Genomic DNA, 21,211 nt, shown 5'->3' with positions numbered 1-21,211 from the left:
CAACCTTAAATTACCCCTAACAACCTTAAATGACCCCTAACCCCTAACCAACCTTAAATTACCCCCAACCAACCTTAAATTACCCCCAACCAACCTTAAATTACCCCTAACCCCCCAACCAACCTTAAATTACCCCTAACCCCCTAACCAACCTAATAATAACGTTATATTATTACTATTTTAATCCAGTTCTCCTTGTCAGCCTAAAATACAAACACAGTGCCTCAATATTATCTCCAGATCCAGTACATTTAAGACACTTCCCCATGGCAGGCACAGTAAAGTAACAGCGCCTCTTCAACCTTAGGAGGCTGAATAAATTTGACTTGGCACCTAAAACCCTCACATACTTCTACAGATGCACAATTGAGAGCATCCTGTTGGGCTGTATCACCGCCTGGTACGGCAACTGCACCGCCCACAACCGCAGGGCTCTGCAGAGGATGGTGCGGTCTACCCAACGCATCACTGGGGGCAAACTACCTGCCCTCCAGGACACCTACAGCACCCAATGTCACAGGAAGGCCAAAAAGATCATCAAGGACAACAACCACCCGTGGGGAGGGATAGAGGGGAGGGATAGAGGAAGGGAAGAAAGAGGAGGGAGGAGGGAGGGAGGGAGGAAAAGGGAAGGATGGAGGAAGGGAGGAAAGGGTAGGGATGGATGGAGGAAGGGAGGGAGGGAGGAAAGGGGAGGGAGGGATGGAGGAAAGGGGAGGGAGGGAGGAAAGGGGAGGGATGGATGGAGGAAAGGGGAGGGATGGAGGAAGGAAGGGATGGAGGAAGGGAGATGAGGAAAGGAGGGAGGGAATGAGAGAGAGAGAGCGAGAGGAGGCAGACAAAGCAGAACACTGGACAGACACCACGAGACAGGTCTTCAGGCACATTATTGTTTTTCTTTCGTCCCCCCATCTTAGTTTTGCTACGATATCTCTGAGCCCAGATCACCGCGGAAACCACACAGCCTGGGTCACCATGGAAACCACACGGCCCAGATCACCATGGAAACCACCCAGCTTCACACTGGAAGACATCTTAATTCAAGATACATAATAATGATTTAAAAATGTGGAGAGGTTTCATGGTTTAATGCGATGAAAATAAAAAGTAGTTTCCTGTATCCTCTCGGTACATCGGATCAGTGGAACGTTGGGACCAGGTTGGACCAGTGGGTGGAGTTAGAATGACCAGGTAGAACCAGGGGACAGTTATGACCAGGGGAGTTAGCATGTCGAAGGCGTCTCCAGCGGCAGGGTTTTATGTTCGTTATGTTTATCTGTCATGTTATTCAGCAGTCTGTCCTCCAGGGCAGAGGTGTGGAGCTCTAGCTCTCTGGTTCCTCCAGGTGTCTGGGCAGGCAGGGTTGCTGGTGGACCGTGCTGGTGCCCCAGGATACCCCTAGGGAAGGGGACAGGCTACGGAGGCCCACCCCACCGAGAGGCATCATGGAAGGGGACAGACTGCGCAGGCCAACCCCACCCAGAGGCACCAAGCTGGGGGACAGGCTGCGGATGCCAACCCCTGATCTGAAGCTGAGCTCCGGGGCAGGCAGCAGGGGTTTCAGGATGCTGACCAGGCAGAAGGCTGAGCCACTCTTAGGGATGAAGTTCACCTTGTTACGGTCCGGACACAGGAAGGGAGGAATCTCCTGGAGGGGTCTGGGACTGTAAAACAAACACACACATTGTCATTCAACACTAATATGACATAGATTATTTATGGTATTTACTGAGCAGAGTGCCCTTTTCCTATATAAGAGGAGTAATAGAAGTATGGCCACAAAAGGCTGTACATGGCTAGTATTAATGTTCTGAGTTAGCTTCTACTATGGTGGGCTCCAGCTAGTTATAATGTTCTGAGTTAGCTTCTACTATGGTGGGCTCCAGCTAGTTTTAATGCTCTGAGTTAGCTTCTACTATGGTGGGCTCCAGCTAGTTATAATGTTCTGAGTTAGCTTCTACTATGGTGGGCTCCAGCTAGTTTTAATGTTCTGAGTTAGCTTCTACTGTGGTGGGCTCCAGCTAGTTTTAATGTTCTGAGTTAGCTTCTACTATGGTGGGCTCCAGCTAGTTTTAATGCTCTGAGTTAGCTTCTACTATGGTGGGCTCCAGCTAGTTTTAATGCTCTGAGTTAGCTTCTACTATGGTGGGCTCCAGCTAGTTTTAATGTTCTGAGTTAGCTTCTACTATGGTGGGCTCCAGCTAGTTTTAATGCTCTGAGTTAGCTTCTACTATGGTGGGCTCCAGCTAGTTTTAATGTTCTGAGTTAGCTTCTACTATGGTGGGCTCCAGCTAGTTTTAATGTTCTGAGTTAGCTTCTACTATGGTGGGCTCCAGCTAGTTTTAATGTTCTGAGTTAGCTTCTACTATGGTGGGCTCCAGCTAGTTTTAATGTTCTGAGTTAGCTTCTACTATGGTGGGCTCCAGCTAGTTTTAATGTTCTGAGTTAGCTTCTACTACGGTGGGCTCCAGCTAGTTATAATATACTTTGATATTACCGGCCGCAAGTGATATGGCGAAAACAATGTGTGGGGAGGCTGATATGTTAGGAGGATATGGGGAGGCTGATATGTTAGGAGGATATGGGGAGGCTGATCTGTTAGGAGGATATGGGGAGGCTGATATGTTAGGAGGATATGGGGAGGCTGATATGTTAGGAGGATATGGGGAGGCTGATATGTCAGGAGGATATGGGGAGGCTGATATGTTAGGAGGATATGGGGAGGCTGATATGTTAGGAGGATATGGGGAGGCTGATATGTCAGAAGGATATGGGGAGGCTGATATGTCAGGAGGATATGGGGAGGCCGATATGTCAGGAGGATATGGGGAGGCTGATATGTCAGGAGGATATGGGGAGGCTGATATGTCAGGAGGATACGGGGAGGCTGATATGTCAGGAGGATATGGGGAGGCTGATATGTTAGGAGGATATGGGGAGGCTGAACTGTTAGGAGGATATGGGGAGGCTGATATGTCAGAAGGATATGGGGAGGCTGATATGTCAGGAGGATATGGGGAGGCTGATATGTCAGGAGGATATGGGGAGGCTGATATGTCAGGAGGATATGGGGAGGCTGATATGTCAGGAGGATATGGGGAGGCTGATATGTTAGGAGGATATGGGGAGGCTGATATGTTAGGAGGATATGGGGAGGCTGAACTGTTAGGAGGATATGGGGAGGCTGATATGTCAGGAAGATATGGGGAGGCTGATCTGTTAGGAGGATATGGGGAGGCTGATATGTTAGGAGGATATGGGTAGGCTGATATGTCAGGAGGATATGGGGAGGCTGATATGTCAGGAGGATATGGGGAGGCTGATATGTCAGGAGGATATGGGGAGGCTGATATGTTCAGGAGGATATGGGGAGGCTGATATGTCAGAAGGATATGGGGAGGCTGATATGTCAGGAGGATATGGGGAGGCTGATATGTCAGGAGGATATGGGGAGGCTGATATGTTAGGAGGATTTGGGGAGGCTGATATGTTAGGATGATATGGGGAGGCTGATATGTTAGGAGGATATGGGGAGGCTGATATGTCAGGAGGATATGGGGAGGCTGATCTGTTAGGAGGATATGTGGAGGCTGATATGTCAGGAGGATATGGGGAGGCTGATCTGTTAGGAGGATATGGGGAGGCTGATATGTTCAGGAGGATATGGGGAGGCTGATATGTTAGGAGGATATGGGGAGGCTGATATGTTCAGGAGGATATGGGGAGGCTGATATGTTCAGGAGGATATGGGGAGGCTGATATGTCAGGAGGATATGGGGAGGCTGATATGTTAGGAGGATATGGGGAGGCTGATATGTTAGGAGGATATGGGGAGGCTGATATGTCAGAAGGATATGGGGAGGCTGATATGTCAGGAGGATATGGGGAGGCCGATATGTCAGGAGGATATGGGGAGGCTGATATGTCAGGAGGATATGGGGAGGCTGATATGTCAGGAGGATACGGGGAGGCTGATATGTCAGGAGGATATGGGGAGGCTGATATGTTAGGAGGATATGGGGAGGCTGAACTGTTAGGAGGATATGGGGAGGCTGATATGTCAGAAGGATATGGGGAGGCTGATATGTCAGGAGGATATGGGGAGGCTGATATGTCAGGAGGATATGGGGAGGCTGATATGTCAGGAGGATATGGGGAGGCTGATATGTCAGGAGGATATGGGGAGGCTGATATGTTAGGAGGATATGGGGAGGCTGATATGTTAGGAGGATATGGGGAGGATGAACTGTTAGGAGGATATGGGGAGGCTGATATGTCAGGAAGATATGGGGAGGCTGATCTGTTAGGAGGATATGGGGAGGCTGATATGTTAGGAGGATATGGGTAGGCTGATATGTCAGGAGGATATGGGGAGGCTGATATGTCAGGAGGATATGGGGAGGCTGATATGTCAGGAGGATATGGGGAGGCTGATATGTTCAGGAGGATATGGGGAGGCTGATATGTCAGAAGGATATGGGGAGGCTGATATGTCAGGAGGATATGGGGAGGCTGATATGTCAGGAGGATATGGGGAGGCTGATATGTTAGGAGGATTTGGGGAGGCTGATATGTTAGGATGATATGGGGAGGCTGATATGTTAGGAGGATATGGGGAGGCTGATATGTCAGGAGGATATGGGGAGGCTGATCTGTTAGGAGGATATGTGGAGGCTGATATGTCAGGAGGATATGGGGAGGCTGATCTGTTAGGAGGATATGGGGAGGCTGATATGTTCAGGAGGATATGGGGAGGCTGATATGTTAGGAGGATATGGGGAGGCTGATATGTTCAGGAGGATATGGGGAGGCTGATATGTTCAGGAGGATATGGGGAGGCTGATATGTCAGGAGGATATGGGGAGGCTGATATGTTAGGAGGATTTGGGGAGGCTGATATGTTCAGGAGGATATGGGGAGGCTGATATGTTCAGGAGGATATGGGGAGGCTGATCTGTTAGGAGGATATGGGGAGGCTGATCTGTTAGGAGGATATGGGGAGGCTGATATGTTAGGAGGATATGGGGAGGCTGATATGTTCAGGAGGATATGGGGAGGCTGATATGTTAGGAGGATATGGGGAGGCTGATATGTTAGGAGGATATGGGGAGGCTGATCTGTTAGGAGGATATGGGGAGGCTGATATGTCAGGAAGATATGGGGAGGCTGATCTGTTAGGAGGATATGGGGAGGCTGATATGTTAGGAGGATATGGGGAGGCTGATATGTCAGGAGGATATGAGGAGGCTGATATGTCAGGAGGATATGGGGAGGCTGATATGTCAGGAGGATATGGGGAGGCTGATATGTTCAGGAGGATATGGGGAGGCTGATATGTTCAGGAGGATATGGGGAGGCTGATATGTCAGAAGAATATGGGGAGGCTGATATGTCAGGAGGATATGGGGAGGCTGATATGTCAGGAGGATATGGGGAGGCTGATATGTCAGGAGGATATGGGGAGGCTGATATGTTAGGAGGATTTGGGGAGGCTGATATGTTAGGAGGATATGGGGATGCTGATATGTTAGGAGGATATGGGGAGGCTGATATGTCAGGAGGATATGTGGAGGCTGATATGTCAGGAGGATATGGGGAGGCTGATCTGTTAGGAGGATATGGGGAGGCTGATATGTTCAGGAGGATATGGGGAGGCTGATATGTTAGGAGGATATGGGGAGGCTGATATGTTCAGGAGGATATGGGGAGGCTGATATGTTCAGGAGGATATGGGGAGGCTGATATGTCAGGAGGATATGGGGAGGCTGATATGTTAGGAGGATTTGGGGAGGCTGATATGTTAGGAGGATATGGGGAGGCTGAACTGTTAGGAGGATATGGGGAGGCTGATCTGTTAGGAGGATATGGGGAGGCTGATCTGTTAGGAGGATATGGGGAGGCTGATATGTTAGGAGGATATGGGGAGGCTGATATGTTCAGGAGGATATGGGGAGGCTGATATGTTAGGAGGATATGGGGAGGCTGATATGTTAGGAGGATATGGGGAGGCTGATCTGTTAGGAGGATATGGGGAGGCTGATATGTTAATGTGTATTGTTATTATGACATTTTAAATGAGAAAGTAGAGGTCAGGGGTTAGGTTTAGAGGTTAGGGTGTACTCTCACAGCCCTCAGGACGGTTAGGGGTTAGGGAGTAGGGGTTAGGGGTCAGGGGTTAGGGTCAGGGGTTAGGGGTTAGGCTGTACTCACAGTGACTCCTCAAAGACCTTGACCTTCTCACAGCCCTCCGGCGGCTCCCTCTTGAACATGTAACTGTTGTTGGGCTTCGGAGACGCTGCATACTTCGGGAGAGGAGAGCAGGGACCCAGATCTGAGGACAGACAGACAGACAGGCAGGCAGACAGGCAGACAGGCAGACAGGCAGACAGACAGACAGACAGACAGACAGACAGACAGACAGACAGACAGACAGGTAGGCAGGTAGGCAGGCAGGCAGGCAGGCAGACAGACAGAGAGCAGGTCAGTCACAATATGCAGGGTGAGGGGGACAAAGCTATGGGTGTGTGTGTGTGTGTGTGTGTGTGTGTGTGTGTGTGTGTGTGTGTACCTTTCTCCTCTGCGGGGTAGGGGCTGCCTCCTCCCATATCGTTGAGGATGGTGAGGTAGGAGGGAGAGATGGAGTCGGGCCGGCTGCTGCTGTTGCTATGCTTACCGCCACCGAGGCCCCCCCCTGAGGGGGTCTGTGTGTCGATGCTTCGGGTGGAGCTGCTGCGCTGGAGGGGGAGGGGTGGGGGGGCGCGGTGCCCGTCTGGGACATCTTGGGGCTGAACCCAAAGCACACATAAATAATAACACTTGATTTGTTGTGTGTGTGTGTGTGTGTGTGTGTGTGTGTGTGTGTGTGTGTGTGTGTGTGTGTGTGTGTGTGTGTGTGTGTGTGTGTGTGTGTGTGTGTGTGTGAACAAGAACAAGGACTCACAATAATAACCTCATCTCGTAGTTGCGGTGTGTCACGGATGATGATGCGTTCGATCTCCTGGTTGAGACCCTCCACGCTGTTCCGGAAGCGCGGCGTCGTCGACTTGGGGACGGGGATCAGGATAGTCTTATTGGGCATCTGGGCCTTACATACAGACAGGGGAAAGGTTAGTGGTAGAGTTAGGGTTAACCCTTAGAGATGGGGTTAGGGTTAACCCTTAGAGATGGGGTTAGGGTTAACCCTTAGAGATGGGGTTAGGGTTAACCCTTAGAGATGGGGTTAGGGTTAACCCTTAGAGATGGGGGTTAGGGTTAACCCTTAGAGATGGGGGTTAGGGTTAACCCTTAGAGATGGGGTTAGGGTTAATCCTTAGAGATGGGTTAACCCTTAGAGATGGGGGTTAGGGTTAACCCTTAGAGATGGGGTTAGGGTTAACCCTTAGAGATGGGGGTTAGGGTTAACCCTTAGAGATGGGGTTAGGGTTAACCCTTAGAGATGGGGTTAGGGTTAATCCTTAGAGATGGGGTTAGGGTTAACCCTTAGAGATGGGTTAACCCTTAGAGATGGGGGTTAGGGTTAACCCTTAGAGATGGGGGTTAGGGTTAACCCTTAGAGATGGGGGTTAGGGTTAACCCTTAGAGATGGGTTAACCCTTAGAGATGGGGGTTAGGCTTAACCCTTAGAGATGGGGGTTAGGGTTAACCCTTAGAGATGGGTTAACCCTTAGAGATGGGGGTTTGGGGTTAACCCTTAGAGATGGGGGTTAGGGTTAACCCTTAGAGATAGGTTAACCCTTAGAGATGGGGTTAGGGTTAACCCTTAGAGATGGGGTTAGGGTTAACCCTTAGAGATGGGGTTAGTGTTAACCCTTAGAGATAGGTTAACCCTTAGAGATGGGGTTAGGGTTAACCCTTAGAGATAGGAGTTAGGGTTAACCCTTAGAGATAGGAGTTAGGGTTAACCCTTAGAGATAGGGGTTAGGGTTAACCCTTAGAGATAGGGGTTAGGGTTAACCCTTAGAGACACGGGTTAGGGTTAACCCTTAGAGATGGGGTTAGGGTTAACCCTTAGAGATGGGGTTAGGGTTAACCCTTAGAGATGGGGTTAGGGTTAACCCTTAGAGATGGGGGTTAGGGTTAACCCTTAGAGATGGGGGTTAGGGTTAACCCTTAGAGATGGGGGTTAGGGTTAACCCTTAGAGATGGGGTTAGGGTTAACCCTTAGAGATGGGGTTAGGGTTAACCCTTAGAGATGGAGGTTAGGATTAACCCTTAGAGATGGGGTTTAGGGTTAACCCCTAGATATGGGGGGTAGGGTTAACCCTTAGAGATGGGGATCAGGATGGTCTTATTCGGCATCTGGGCCTAGAGACACAGAGAGCGAAACCCTGTCTACCATACTGCTACACCTTCACAATACACAGAGAAACCCTGTCTACCATACTGCTACCCCTTCACAATACACAGAGAAACCCTGTCTCCCATACTGCTACACCTTCACAATACACAGAGAAACCCTGTCTACCATACTGCTACATCTTCACAATACACAGAGAAACCCTGTCTACCATACTGCTACACCTTCACAATACACAGAGAAACCCTGTCTACCATACCGCTACACCTTCACGATACACAGAGAAAACCTTTCTACCATACCGCTACACCTTCACGATACACAGAGAAACCCTGTCTACCATACTGCTACACCTTCACGATACACAGAGAAACCCTGTCTACCATACTGCTACACCTTCACAATACACAGAGAAACCCTGTCTACCATACTGCTACACCTTCATAATACACAGAGAAACCCTGTCTACCATACTGCTACACCTTCACAATACACAGAGAAACCCTGTCTACCATACTGCTACATCTTCACGATACACAGAGAAACCCTGTCTACCATACTGCTACACCTTCACAATACACAGAGAAACCCTGTCTACCATACTGCTACACCTTCACAATACACAGAGAAACCCTGTCTACCATACTGCTACACCTTCACAATACACAGAGAAACCCTGTCTACCATACTGCTACACCTTCACAATACACAGAGAAACCCTGTCTACCATTCTGCTACACCTTCATAATACACAGAGGGTGTTTCTCTAAATGCATACTACCTTGCCCCGAGCACGAGGGGGGTTGGTGTATGAGTCCAAATCAAAGTATGTGAAACGCATCATGGAGGGCACTTCTCAAATGCGTACTCCGTTTGTACATAATTTCACGCACGCGTTGATGCAAGTTTCAACGGATAGTATGCAAAGAAATATGATGCAACAACCTGAAAAACTTATGCAACTTTATTTGAGCTGATGTGAGAGAAAATACAACCCTGATTTCAGAATGAAATGTTGCCTATTCACATCTTAGAAGTTGCCTGACTACAATATTTTATCATCTTGCTACGTTGATAAATACATGCTGTGTTAATTTTGGCATGTTTACCTGCCTTCGTGCTGTAGACTGCAAGCCCATAATAAGTCATTAGGGCTAACTGGCTAGCTACTAGTACTGCTAGCTAGCCAGATAGCCACTAAGAATTGTTAGCTAGCTACCCATGAAGAATTTACATCTATCTTGCATAATATTAGTTTTAGGTCATTTTTGCCTGTTATACTATCTGGTTAGGTACATTATTCCGATTCACATATAGCTAGCTGATAGTTATGAAGTAAAATGGTTGCTTTGTGTATATCCTGTTTCGTCTCTATTGTCATTGTTGTCCAGGGAATGGGGAAGTCCATAGTAAGTCTATTTTTTTTTTTTTTACCTTTATTTAACTTGGCAAGTCAGTTAAGAACAAATTCTTATTTACAATGACAGCCTAGGAACAGTGGGTTAACTGCCTTGTTCAGGGGCAGAACGACAGATGTTTAACTTGTCAGCTCAGTGATTTGTTCTTGCAACCTTTCGGTTACTAGTCCAACGCTCTAACCACTAGGCTACACTGCCGCCGTCTGTAGGGCTAGGTGGCTAGCTAGCTACCCACGAACAATTGGTAGCTACCCACAAAAATGTAAATCTACATATTTAACCATAACCCTTGCATAACATTAGTTTCAGGTTGTTTTTGCCTGTTTAACTAGCTGGCTAGCTAGATTATTACGATTCACATTTCCAGCTGATTATTATGCAGTAAAACGTTTACTTTGTATGTCTCTTGTTTGGTCTCTATTGTTGCCTTTGTCGTTGCGGGAAGAAGGTTCAGTGAATGGGGAGATGCAGCGTGAGATAATACACGAGGTGGAGTGCGAGAGCTTCTCAAATGTATCGTTTTATACATTCTCCACACTCTCATCCTGACAAGAACGTACTCAAAAGAATATGGTAGGAGAATGGACTCGGAGCATCAGAATGTGGAGAACGGCAGTATGAATACTGAGAAACAACCAGAGAAAGCATGTCTACCATACTGTTAGGATGAGGATACACTCTGCAACTAATAGATAGGGTACTCTCTGTAACTAAAGGTTAGGGTTAGGGTACTCTCTGTAACTAAAGGTTAGTGTACTCTCTGTAACTAAAGGTTAGGGTTAGGGTACTCTCTGTAACTAAAGGTTAGGGTACTCTCTGTAACTAAAGGTCAGGGTTAGGGTACTCTCTGTAACTAAAGGTTAGGGTACTCTCTGTAACTAAAGTTTAGGGTACTCTCTGTAACTAAAGGTTAGGGTACTCTCTGTAACTAAAAGTTAGGGTTAGGGTACTCTCTGTAACTAAAGGTTAGGGTACTCTCTGTAACTAAAGGTTAGGGTACTCTCTGTAACTAAATGTTAGGGTACTCTCTGTAACTAAAGGTTAGGGTACTCTCTGTAACTAAAGGTTAGGGTTAGGGTACTCTCTCTACCGACCATTTCGAATCCCACCGCACCCTCTCCGCTATGCTATCTGGTTTCAGAGCTGGTCATGGGTGCACCTCAGCCACGCTCAAGGTCCTAAACGACATCGTAACCGCCATCGATAAGAAACAATACTGTGCTGCCGTATTCATTGACCTGGCCAAAGCTTTTGACTCTGTTAACCTGTTAGGGCTAGGGGGCAGTATTGACACGGCTGGATAAAAAACATACCCGATTTAATCTGGTTACCACTCCTACCCAGTAACTAGAATATGCATATACTTATTACATATGGATAGAAAACACCCTACATTTTCTAAAACTGTTTGAATGGTGTCTGTGAGTATAACAGAACTCAAATGGCAGGTCAAAACCTGAGAGATTCCTTTACAGGAAGTGGCCTGTCTGACCATTTCTTGAACTTGTTTTCCATCTCTATCATTTACTAAGGATCTCTGCTCTAACGTGACACTTCCCACGTCTTCCATAGGCTCTCAGAGCCCGGGAAAAAACAGAATGTCGTCATTCCAGCCCCAGGCTGAAACACATTATCGCCTTTCTCAAGTGGCCGATCAAGGGACACTGGCTTATGCGCGTGACCCCGACCGCCCCCGCCTTTGGGATTTTTTCCTCTGTTTGCCGAAAAGGAGATTCCCTGTCGGAATATTATCGCTTTTCTACGAGAAAAATGTCGTAAAAATTGATTTTAAACAGCGGTTGACATGCTTCGAAGTACGGTAATGGAATACTTAGAATTTTATTGTCACGAATTGCGCCATGCGCGCGACACTTCTTTACTATTTCGGATAGTGTCTGGAACGCACAAACAAAACGCCGCTATTCGGATATAACGATGGATTATTTTGGACCAAACCAACATTTGTTATTGAAGTAGCAGTCCTGGGTGTGTATTCTGACGAAGACAACAAAAGGTAATCAAACTTTTATAATAGTAAATATGATTATGGTGAGTGCTAAACTTGCCGGGTGTCTAAATAGCGAGCCCGTGATGCCTGGGCTATGTACTTAGAATATTGCAAAATGTGCTTTCACCAAAAAGCTATTTTAAAATCGGACATATCGAGTGCATAGAGGAGGTCTGTATCTATAATTCTTAAAATAATTGTTATGCTTTTTGTGAACGTTTATCGTGAGTAATTTAGTAAAATGTTAGCGAATTCCCCGGAAGTTTGCGGGGGGTATGCTAGTTCTGAACGTCACATGCTAATGTAAAAAGCTGGTTTTTGATATAAATATGAACTTGATTGAACAAAACATGCATGTATTGTATAACATAATGTCCTAGGGTTGTCATCTGATGAAGATCATCAAAGGTGAGTGCTGCATTTAGCTGTCTTCTGGGTTTTGGTGACATTATATGCTGGCTTGAAAAATGGGTGTCTGATTATTTCTGGCTTGGTACTCTGCTGACATAATCTAATGTTTTGCTTTCGTTGTAAAGCCTTTTTGAAATCGGACAGTGTGGTTAGATTAACGAGAGTCTTGTCTTTAAATGGCTGTAAAATAGTCATATGTTTGAGAAATTGAAGTAATAGGATTTTTAAGGTTTTGAAAATCGCGCCACAGGATAGCAGTGGCTGTTACGTAGGTGGGACGAATTCGTCCCGCCTAGCCTAGACAGGTTAATCACCACATCCTCATCGGCAGACTCAGTAGCATTGGTTTCTCCATCGATTGCGTCGCCTGGTTCACCAACTACTTCTCTGATAGAGTTCAGTGTGTCAAATCGGAGGGCCTGCTGTCCGGACCTCTGGCAGTCTCTATGGGGGTACCACAGGGTTCAATTCTTGGGCCAACTCTTTTCTCTGTGTACATCAATGATGTCGCTCTTGCTGCTGGTGAATCTCTGATCCACCTCTACGCAGACGACACCATTCTGTATACTTCTGGCCCTTCTTTGGACACTGTGTTAACAACCCTCCAGACGAGCTTCAATGCCATACAACTCTCCGTGGTCTCCAACTGCTCCTAAATACAAGTAAAACTAAATGCATGCTCTTCAACCGATCGCTGCCTGCACCTGCCCGCCTGTCCAGCATAATTTCTCTGGACGGTTCTGACTTAGAATTTGTGGATAACTACAAATACCTAGGTGTCTGGTTAGACTGTAAACTCTCCTTCCAGACTCACATCAATCATCTCCAATCCAAAGTTAAATCTAGAATTGGCTTCCTATTTCGCAACAAAGCATCCTTCACTCATGCTGCCAAACATACCCTCGTAAAACTGACCATCCTACCAATCCTCGACTTCGGCGATGTCATTTACAAAATAGCCTCCGATACCCTACTCAACAAGCTGGATGCAGTCTATCACAGTGCCATACGTTTTGTCACCAAAGCCCCATATACTACCCACCACTGCGACCTGTACGCTCTCGTTGGCTGGCCTTCGCTTCATAATCGTCGCCAAACACATTGGCTCCAGGTCATCTACAAGACCCTGCTAGGTAAAGTCCCCCCTTATCTCCGCTCACTGGTCACCATAGCAGCACCCACCTGTAGCACGCGCTCCAGCAGGTATATCTCTCTGGTCACCCCTAAAGCCAACTCCTCCTTTGGTCGTCTCTCCTTCCAGTTCTCTGCTGCCAATGACTGGAACGAACTACAAAAATCTCTGAAACTGGAAACACTTATCTCCCTCACTAGCTTTAAGCACCAGCTATCAGAGCAGCTCCCAGGTCACTGCACCTGTACATAGCCCATCTATAATTTAGCCCAAACTACTACCTCTTCCCCTACTGTATTTATTTATTTTATTTATTATTTTGCTCCTTTGCACCATATTATTTATATTTTAACTTTGAACTTTCTTCAAATTATAATTCTACCATTCCAGTGTTTTACTTGCTATACTTTATTTACTTTGCCACCATGGCCTTTTTTTGCCTTTACCTCCCTTATCTCACATCATTTGCTCACATTGTATATAGTCTTATTTTTGTCTACTGTATCATTGATTGTATGTTGTTTTACTCCATGTGTAACTCTGTGTTTTTGTATGTTGTCGAACTGCTTTGCTTTATCTTGGCCAGGTCGCAATTGTAAATGAGAACTTGTTCTCAACTTGCCTACCTGGTTAAATAAAGGTGAAATAAAAATAAAATAAATAAAAAACTAAAGGTTAGGGTACTCTCTGTAACTAAAGGTTAGGGTACTCTCTGTAACTAAAGGTTAGGGTTAGGGTACTCTCTGTAACTAAAGGTTAGGGTACTCTCTGTAACTAAAGGTTAGGGTACTCTCTACAACTAAAGATTAGGGCACTCTCTATAACTAAAGGTTAGGGTACTCTCTGTAACTAAAGGTTAGGGTTAGGTTACTCTCTGTAACTAAAGGTTAGGGTTAGGGTACTCTCTGTAACTAAAGGTTAGGGTACTCTCTGTAACTAAAGGTTAGGGTGCTCTCTGTAACTAAAGGTTAGGGGAAGGAGTAGATAGAATGAGGCTCAGGGTAGGGTACCTGTGACTGGGTGATGGTTAGGGTTAGGGTTAGGCTCAGGGTAGGGTACCTGTGACTGGGTGATGGTTAGGGTTAGGCTCAGGGTAGGGTACCTGTGACTGGGTGATGGTTAGGGTTAGGGTTAGGCTCAGGGTAGGGTACCTGTGACTGGGTGATGGTTAGGGTTAGGCTCAGGCTCAGGGTAGGGTACCTGTGACTGGGTGATGGTTAGGGTTAGGGTTAGGCTCAGGGTAGGGTACCTGTGACTGGGTGATGGTTAGGGTTAGGCTCAGGGTAGGGTACCTGTGACTGGGTGATGGTTAGGGTTAGGCTCAGGCTCAGGGTAGGGTACCTGTGACTGGGTGATGGTTAGGGTTAGGCTCAGGGTAGGGTACCTGTGACTGGGTGATGGTTAGGGTTAGGGTTAGGCTCAGGGTAGGGTACCTGTGACTGGGTGATGGTTAGGGTTAGGCTCAGGCTCAGGGTAGGGTACCTGTGACTGGGTGATGGTTAGGGTTAGGGTTAGGCTCAGGGTAGGGTACCTGTGACTGGATGATGGTTAGGGTTAGGCTCAGGGTAGGGTACCTGTGACTGGGTGATGGTTAGGGTTAGGGTTAGGCTCAGGGTAGGGTGCCTGTGACTGGATGATGGTTAGGGTTAGGGTTAGGCTCAGGGTAGGGTACCTGTGACTGGATGATGGCAGCATGACTACCGTTGAAGGGGGACTTGCGGTCCTTGTCCCTGCGGTGACGGCTGCTGCGCTTACTGCGCTGGAGTTGCTGTCGCAATTTAGCAATCTGGAGGAGAGAAGAGTTACTGGGTTAGGGGGTATATTGGTAGGATGTTGTTATCTAATTTAGCAATCTGGAGGAGAGAAGAGTTACTGGGTTTGGGGTATATTGGTAGGATGTTGTTATCTAATTTAGCAATCTGGAGGAGGGAAGAGTTACTGGGTTAGGGGGTATATTGGTAGGATGTTGTTATCTAATTTAGCAATCTGGAGGAGGTAAGAGTTACTGGGTTTGGGGTATATTGGTAGGATGTTGTTATCTAATTTAGCAATCTGGAGGAGAGAAGAGTTACTGGGTTAGGGGGTATATTGGTAGGATGTTGTTATCTAATTTAGCAACCTGGAGGAGGGAAGAGTTACTGGGTTAGGGGGTATATTGGTAGGATGTTGTTATCTAATTTAGCAATCTGGAGGAGGGAAGAGTTACTGGGTTAGGGGGTATATTGGTAGGATGTTGTTATCTAATTTAGCAATCTGGAGGAGGGAAGAGTTACTGGGTTAGGGGGTATATTGGTAGGATGTTGTTATCTAATTTAGCAATCTGGAGGAGGGAAGAGTTACTGGGTTAGGGGGTATATTGGTAGGATGTTGTTATCTAATTTAGCAATCTGGAGGAGGGAAGAGTTACTGGGTTAGGGGGTATATTGGTAGGATGTTGTTATCTAATTTAGCAATCTGGAGGAGGGAAGAGTTACTGGGTTAGGGGGTATATTGGTAGGACGTTATCTAAGCACTAAGATGTGGAGAGTCACTATGTTGTCACTATGTTGTCATTATGTGGAGTGTCACTATGTTGTCACTATGTTGTAACTATGTTGTCACTATGTTGTAACTATGTTGTCACTATGTTGTAACTATGTTGTCACTATGTTGTAACTATGTTGTCACTATGTTGTCACTATATTGTAACTATGTTGTCACTATGTTGTCACTATGTTGTAACTATGTTGTCACTATGTTGTCACTATGTTGTCACTACGTTGCCACTACGTTGTCACTATCTAAAGGCAGAGGCTGAACCGTGTGACTGACCTCTTTCAGCTGGTCGGTGCTCCCGCAGGAGGCCGACCTCTTGTGGCTACCCCGCCTCCTCTCATCCGCCCAGGCCCTGGGGGTCTGACACCACAGAGAGAGACAGGTGAGACGCACGCATACAAACAAACACACACTCATACACACACTCACCTGAGTGGCCTTGTCCCTCATGCAGGGAGTGTGGTGGGCGTAGCTTCCGTCCTGAGGCCGGGGACCAATCAGGTAAGAGCCAGGGAGCGTGCCAAGTAGGGGCCACAGCTGGGAGGAGCCAGAGGAAGTGGGAGGTGCTGAATCAGCTGCTCTCTGCAGAAAGACAGGAGGAGAAGAAGAGAGGGGAATATAAGAAATACATTTCATTCTAACAAATTAGCAAAGAGTTGTTTGTAAACAGCCCTTGTGTTAGTAAACAAACATTAGCTATGTCAACAGAAAGCCTATCTACCCAGAGCCCAGAGCGACCCTATAAGCATCTGTTGGCTGGGGATAGGGTCTGGGCCAGCTAGACAGATGGTTTGACCCTCTGTCTGTCTGTCCAATCCCTAACCCTCCACAGGCCTATGCTAAAGCTCATTCTACTGTGAGATGCTCAGACTGAGGCAGGTGCCCCACTGATGTAAACCATCAATACAATACACACTAACCATCCAACCCAGCCATATAAACCCTTAGCCATCATACAGACCATCCAACCCAGCCATATAAACCCTAACCCATCATACAGACCATCCAACCCAGCCATATAAACCCTTAGCCATCATACAGACCATCCAACCCAGCCATATAAACCCTAACCCATCATACAGACTATCCAACCCAGCCATATAAACCCTTACCCATCATACAGACCATCCAACTCATACAGACCATCCAACCCAGCCATATAAACCCTTAGCCATGACACAGACCATCCAACCCAGCCATATAAACCCTTAGCCATCATACAGACCATCCAACCCAGCCATATAAACCCTAACCCATCATACAGACCATCCAACCCAGCCATATAAACCCTTAGCCATCATACAGACCATCCAACCCAGCCATATAAACCCTTAGCCATCATACAGACCATCCAACCCAGCCATATAAACCCTAACCCATCATACAGACCATCCAACCCAGCCATATAAACCCTTAGCCATCATACAGACCATCCAACCAGCCATATAAACCCTTAGCCATCATACAGACCATCTACCCCCTGTCCCTTCTACCCCCTGTCCCCAGATATCCTCCTGTCCCCCTACCCCCTGTCCCCTCTACCCCCTGTCCCCTCTACCCCGTCTCCTCTACCCCCTGTCCCTCTACCCCCTCTACCCCCTGTCCCTCTACCCCCTGTCCCCTCTACCCCATGTCTCCTCTACCCCCTGTCCCCAGATATCCTCCTGTCCCCTCTACCCCCTGTCCCCTCTACCCCTGTCCCCTCAACCCCCTGTCCCCTCAACCCCCTGTCCCTCTACCCCCTGTCCCCTCTACTCCCTGTCTCCTATACCCCCTGTCCCCTCTACCCCCTGTCCCCAGATATCCTCCTGTCCCCTCTACCCCCTGTCCCCTCTACCCCCTGTCCCCTCTACCCCCTGTCCCTCTACCCTCTGTCCCTCTACCCCCTGTTCCCAGATATCCCCCTGTCCCTCTACTCCTTGTCCCCTCTACCCCCTGTCCCTCTACCCCCTGTCCCCTCTACCCCCTGTCCCTCTACCCCTGTCCCCTCTACCCCCTGTCCCCAGATATCCTCCTGTCCCCTCTACCCCCGGTCCCCTCTACCCCCTGTCCCCTCTACCCCCTGTCTCCTCTACCCTCTGTCTCCTCTACCCCCTGTCCCTCTACCCCCTGTCCCCTCTACCCCCTGTCCCACTACCCCCTGTCCCCTCTACCCCATGTGCCCAGATATCCTCCTGTCCCCAGATATCCTCCTGTCCCCTCTACCCCCTGTCCCCTCTACCCCTGTCTCCTGAACCCCCTGTCCCCTCTACCCCCTGTCCCTCTACCCCCTGTCCCCTCTACTCCCTGTCTCCTCTACCCCCTGTCCCCTCTACCCCCTGTCCCCAGATATCCTCCTGTCCCCTCTACCCCCTGTCCCCTTTACCCCCTGTCCCCTCTACCCTCAGTCCCTCTACCCCCTGTCCCCAGATATCCCCCTGTCCCTCTACTCCTTGTCCCCTCTACCCCCTGTCCCTCTACCCCTGTCCCCTCTACCCCCTGTCCCTCTACCCCCTGTCCCCAGATATCCTCCTGTCCCCTCTACCCCCTGTCCCCTCTACCCCCTGTCCCCTCTACCCCCTGTCCCCTCTACCCCCTGTCCCCTCTACCCCTTGTCTCCTCTACCCTCTGTCTCCTCTACCCCTGTCCCTCTACCCCCTGTCCCCTCTACCCCCTGTCCCACTACCCCCTGTCCCCTCTACCCCATGTGCCCAGATATCCTCCTGTCCCCAGATATCCTCCTGTCCCCTCTACCCCCTGTCCCCTCTACCCCCTGTCTCCTCAACCCCCTGTCCCCTCTACCCCCTGTCCCTCTACCCCCTGTCCCCTCTACTCCCTGTCTCCTCTACCCCCTGTCCCCTCTACCCCCTGTCCCCAGATATCCTCCTGTCCCCTCTACCCCCTGTCCCCTTTACCCCCTGTCCCCTCTACCCTCAGTCCCTCTACCCCCTGTCCCCAGATATCCCCCTGTCCCTCTACTCCTTGTCCCCTCTACCCCCTGTCCCTCTACCCCTGTCCCCTCTACCCCCTGTCCCTCTACCCCCTGTCCCCAGATATCCTCCTGTCCCCTCTACCCCCTGTCCCCTATACCCCCTGTCCCCTCTACCCCCTGTCTCCTCTACCCCCTGTCCCTCTACCCCCTGTCCCCTCTACCCCCTGTCCCCTCTACCCCCTGTCTCCTCTACCCCCTGTCTCCTCTACCCCCTGTCCCTCTACCCCCTGTCCCCTCTACCCCTTGTCCCCTCTACCCCCTGTCCCCTCTACCCCCTGTCTCCTCTACTCCCTTTCCCTCTACCCCTGATCCCAGATATCCTCTTGTCCCCTCTACCCCCTGTCCCCTCTACCCCCTGTCTCCTCTACCCCCTGTCCCCTCTATCCTGTCTCCTCTACCCCCTGTCCCCTCTAACCCCTGTCCCCTCTACCCCCTGTCTCCTCTACCCCCTGTCCCTCTACCCCCTGTCCCCTCTACCCCCTGTCCCCAGATATCCCCCAGTCCCCTCTACCCCCTGTCCCTCTACCCCGTCCCCAGATATCCCCCTGTCCCTTTACCCCGTCCCCAGATATCCCCCTGTCCCTCTACCCCTGTCTCCTCAACCCCCTGTCCCCTCTACCCCTGTCTCCTCTACCCCCTGTCTCCTCTACCCCCTGTCCCTCTACCCCCTGTCCCCAGATATCCCCCTGTCCCCAGATATCCCCCTGTCCCCTCTACCCCCTGTCTCCTCTACCCCCTGTCTCCTCTACCCCATGTCTCCTCTACCCACTGTCCCCTCTACCCCCTGTCTCCTCTACCCCCTGTCCCCTCTACCCCCTGTCTCCTCTACCCCCTGTCCCTCTACCCCTGTCCCTCTACCCTCTACCCCCTGTCCCCTCTACCCCCTCTACCCCTGTCTCCACTACCCCCTGTCCCCCTACCCCCTGTCCCCTCTACCCCCTGTCCCCTCTACCCCCTGTCCCCTCTACCCCGTGTCTCCTCTACCCCCTGTCCCTCTACCCCTTGTCCCCTCTACCCCCTATCCCCTCTACCCCCTGTCCCTCTACCCCCTGTCCCTCTATCCCCTGTCCCTCTATCCCCTGTCCCCTCTACCCCCTGTCCCTCGACCCCCTGTCCCCTCTACCCCCTGTCTCCTCCACCCCCTGTCTCCTCAACCCTGTTTCAATGAAGAAACAAGCTGGGTCTGCTATGATTGTCATGCTGCTCAGATGAACCCGAACACAAGAGAGAGAGCTGGTCCAGCAGAGAAGCTATATTTGGCAGTACAGCCCTCCCTTTCCCTCAGAACCAAGCATCACTGTTGCTATGGGACTAGGGCACTTCATACTGCATATCTGGATCCAAACACAAACCAGATGCCCACAATGTGCTCTCTCTTTCTCTCTCTCCCCTCTCTCTCCCCCTCTCTCTCTCTGCAGGACCACACTCTTAAACATGGAACAACAACATGTTACAGTAGTCATCACTATTAAGGACACACAGCCACGATCAAGAGAAGAGAAATGATAAATGTATGATCAATGCCGAGCCGTGCATTCATTACCGGTAGTATTATCCGGTTGATAATCAGATCCAGCGATTGGCTCACCTGTGAAGAGGCCTTGTGATGGAGGGTACGTGCCCAGCAGCGAGGCGAGAGATGAGACCTGCCGCTAATCTGGAGACGAGACTGGGGGGATCTGGGGAGAGGAACCGGGAGAGGAACCGGGAGAAGGCGACAGCGGAGCAGAGATGTCGGAGACGTAGACGACAGACACAAACAAGCAGTAATGAACAGATGGCTCGAGGATGCGCATAGAGAAGTTGCTATGGGCGTTGCTGTAGCCCGCCTGCTGAAACGCGCGGTGTTGTTGATCAATGAGCAGTCCGTTTTTGTCGTGATGGTGAAAATATATCATCCGATGAAAATGATGTAAAATATTTCAGATAGCGAGGATCCACGTTGCAGATTAGCGCGGAGAATATCAGGGAAATAACAGGGCTGGAAGATCCTTTGCTTGCAGAACGGAGAGAGACCGTCACAGCGGATCCCGTGTGTGGCTTTTGTCGTAGCGAGTCACCGCGCGGCTCGTGCTGATGCTGCAGTTGCTAGGGCGCGTGGTGCAGATGATCTGCACCGACCAAGGCGCGCGTGTGCGGGGCGAGATTTACGGTATAAATAACAGTGCGGTGGTTTCCATGCGGACTGGGGCTGCGTTTCAGACCGTCTAAACCCACCGGTCTATATGGGTTTAACAGTCACGGAACGGATTATTTTCAGTTACAGAACAAAAACAATGCCTGAAATCTATTGGACTTTGAGGCAGTTGTCAGCAACACACAATATAACGTGTATAGTCCATCAGCCAGGGTCAGGCTCACTTGGGGAGACGATTTCTCATAGTGATTTTTTTGAAGCTCTATGTGCCCTAGAGTTGTGAAATGTGTGACAGCAGTGCAG

General features: G+C 49.2%; 1 protein-coding gene across 1 annotated transcript; it reads right to left on the bottom strand.

Annotated features, from left to right (window-relative positions):
* Positions 1-1,073: 1,073 nt before the first annotated feature.
* Positions 1,074-20,665, bottom strand: fam117ba (family with sequence similarity 117 member Ba; the record flags this gene model as incomplete). Its single annotated transcript, XM_045699656.1, has 8 exons — positions 1,074-1,664; positions 6,211-6,331; positions 6,569-6,785; positions 6,941-7,084; positions 14,938-15,051; positions 16,077-16,160; positions 16,230-16,382; positions 20,360-20,665. Coding segments are annotated over 8 exons (1,479 nt in total), but the record flags the coding sequence as incomplete, so codon positions are not given.
* Between the last annotated feature and the right edge of the window lie 546 nt (positions 20,666-21,211).

Source organism: Salmo salar, chromosome ssa17 (genome assembly GCF_905237065.1).
Source record: "Salmo salar chromosome ssa17, Ssal_v3.1, whole genome shotgun sequence".
NCBI lineage: Eukaryota > Metazoa > Chordata > Actinopteri > Salmoniformes > Salmonidae > Salmo > Salmo salar.
This window is presented reverse-complemented; position numbering and strand designations above follow the sequence as displayed.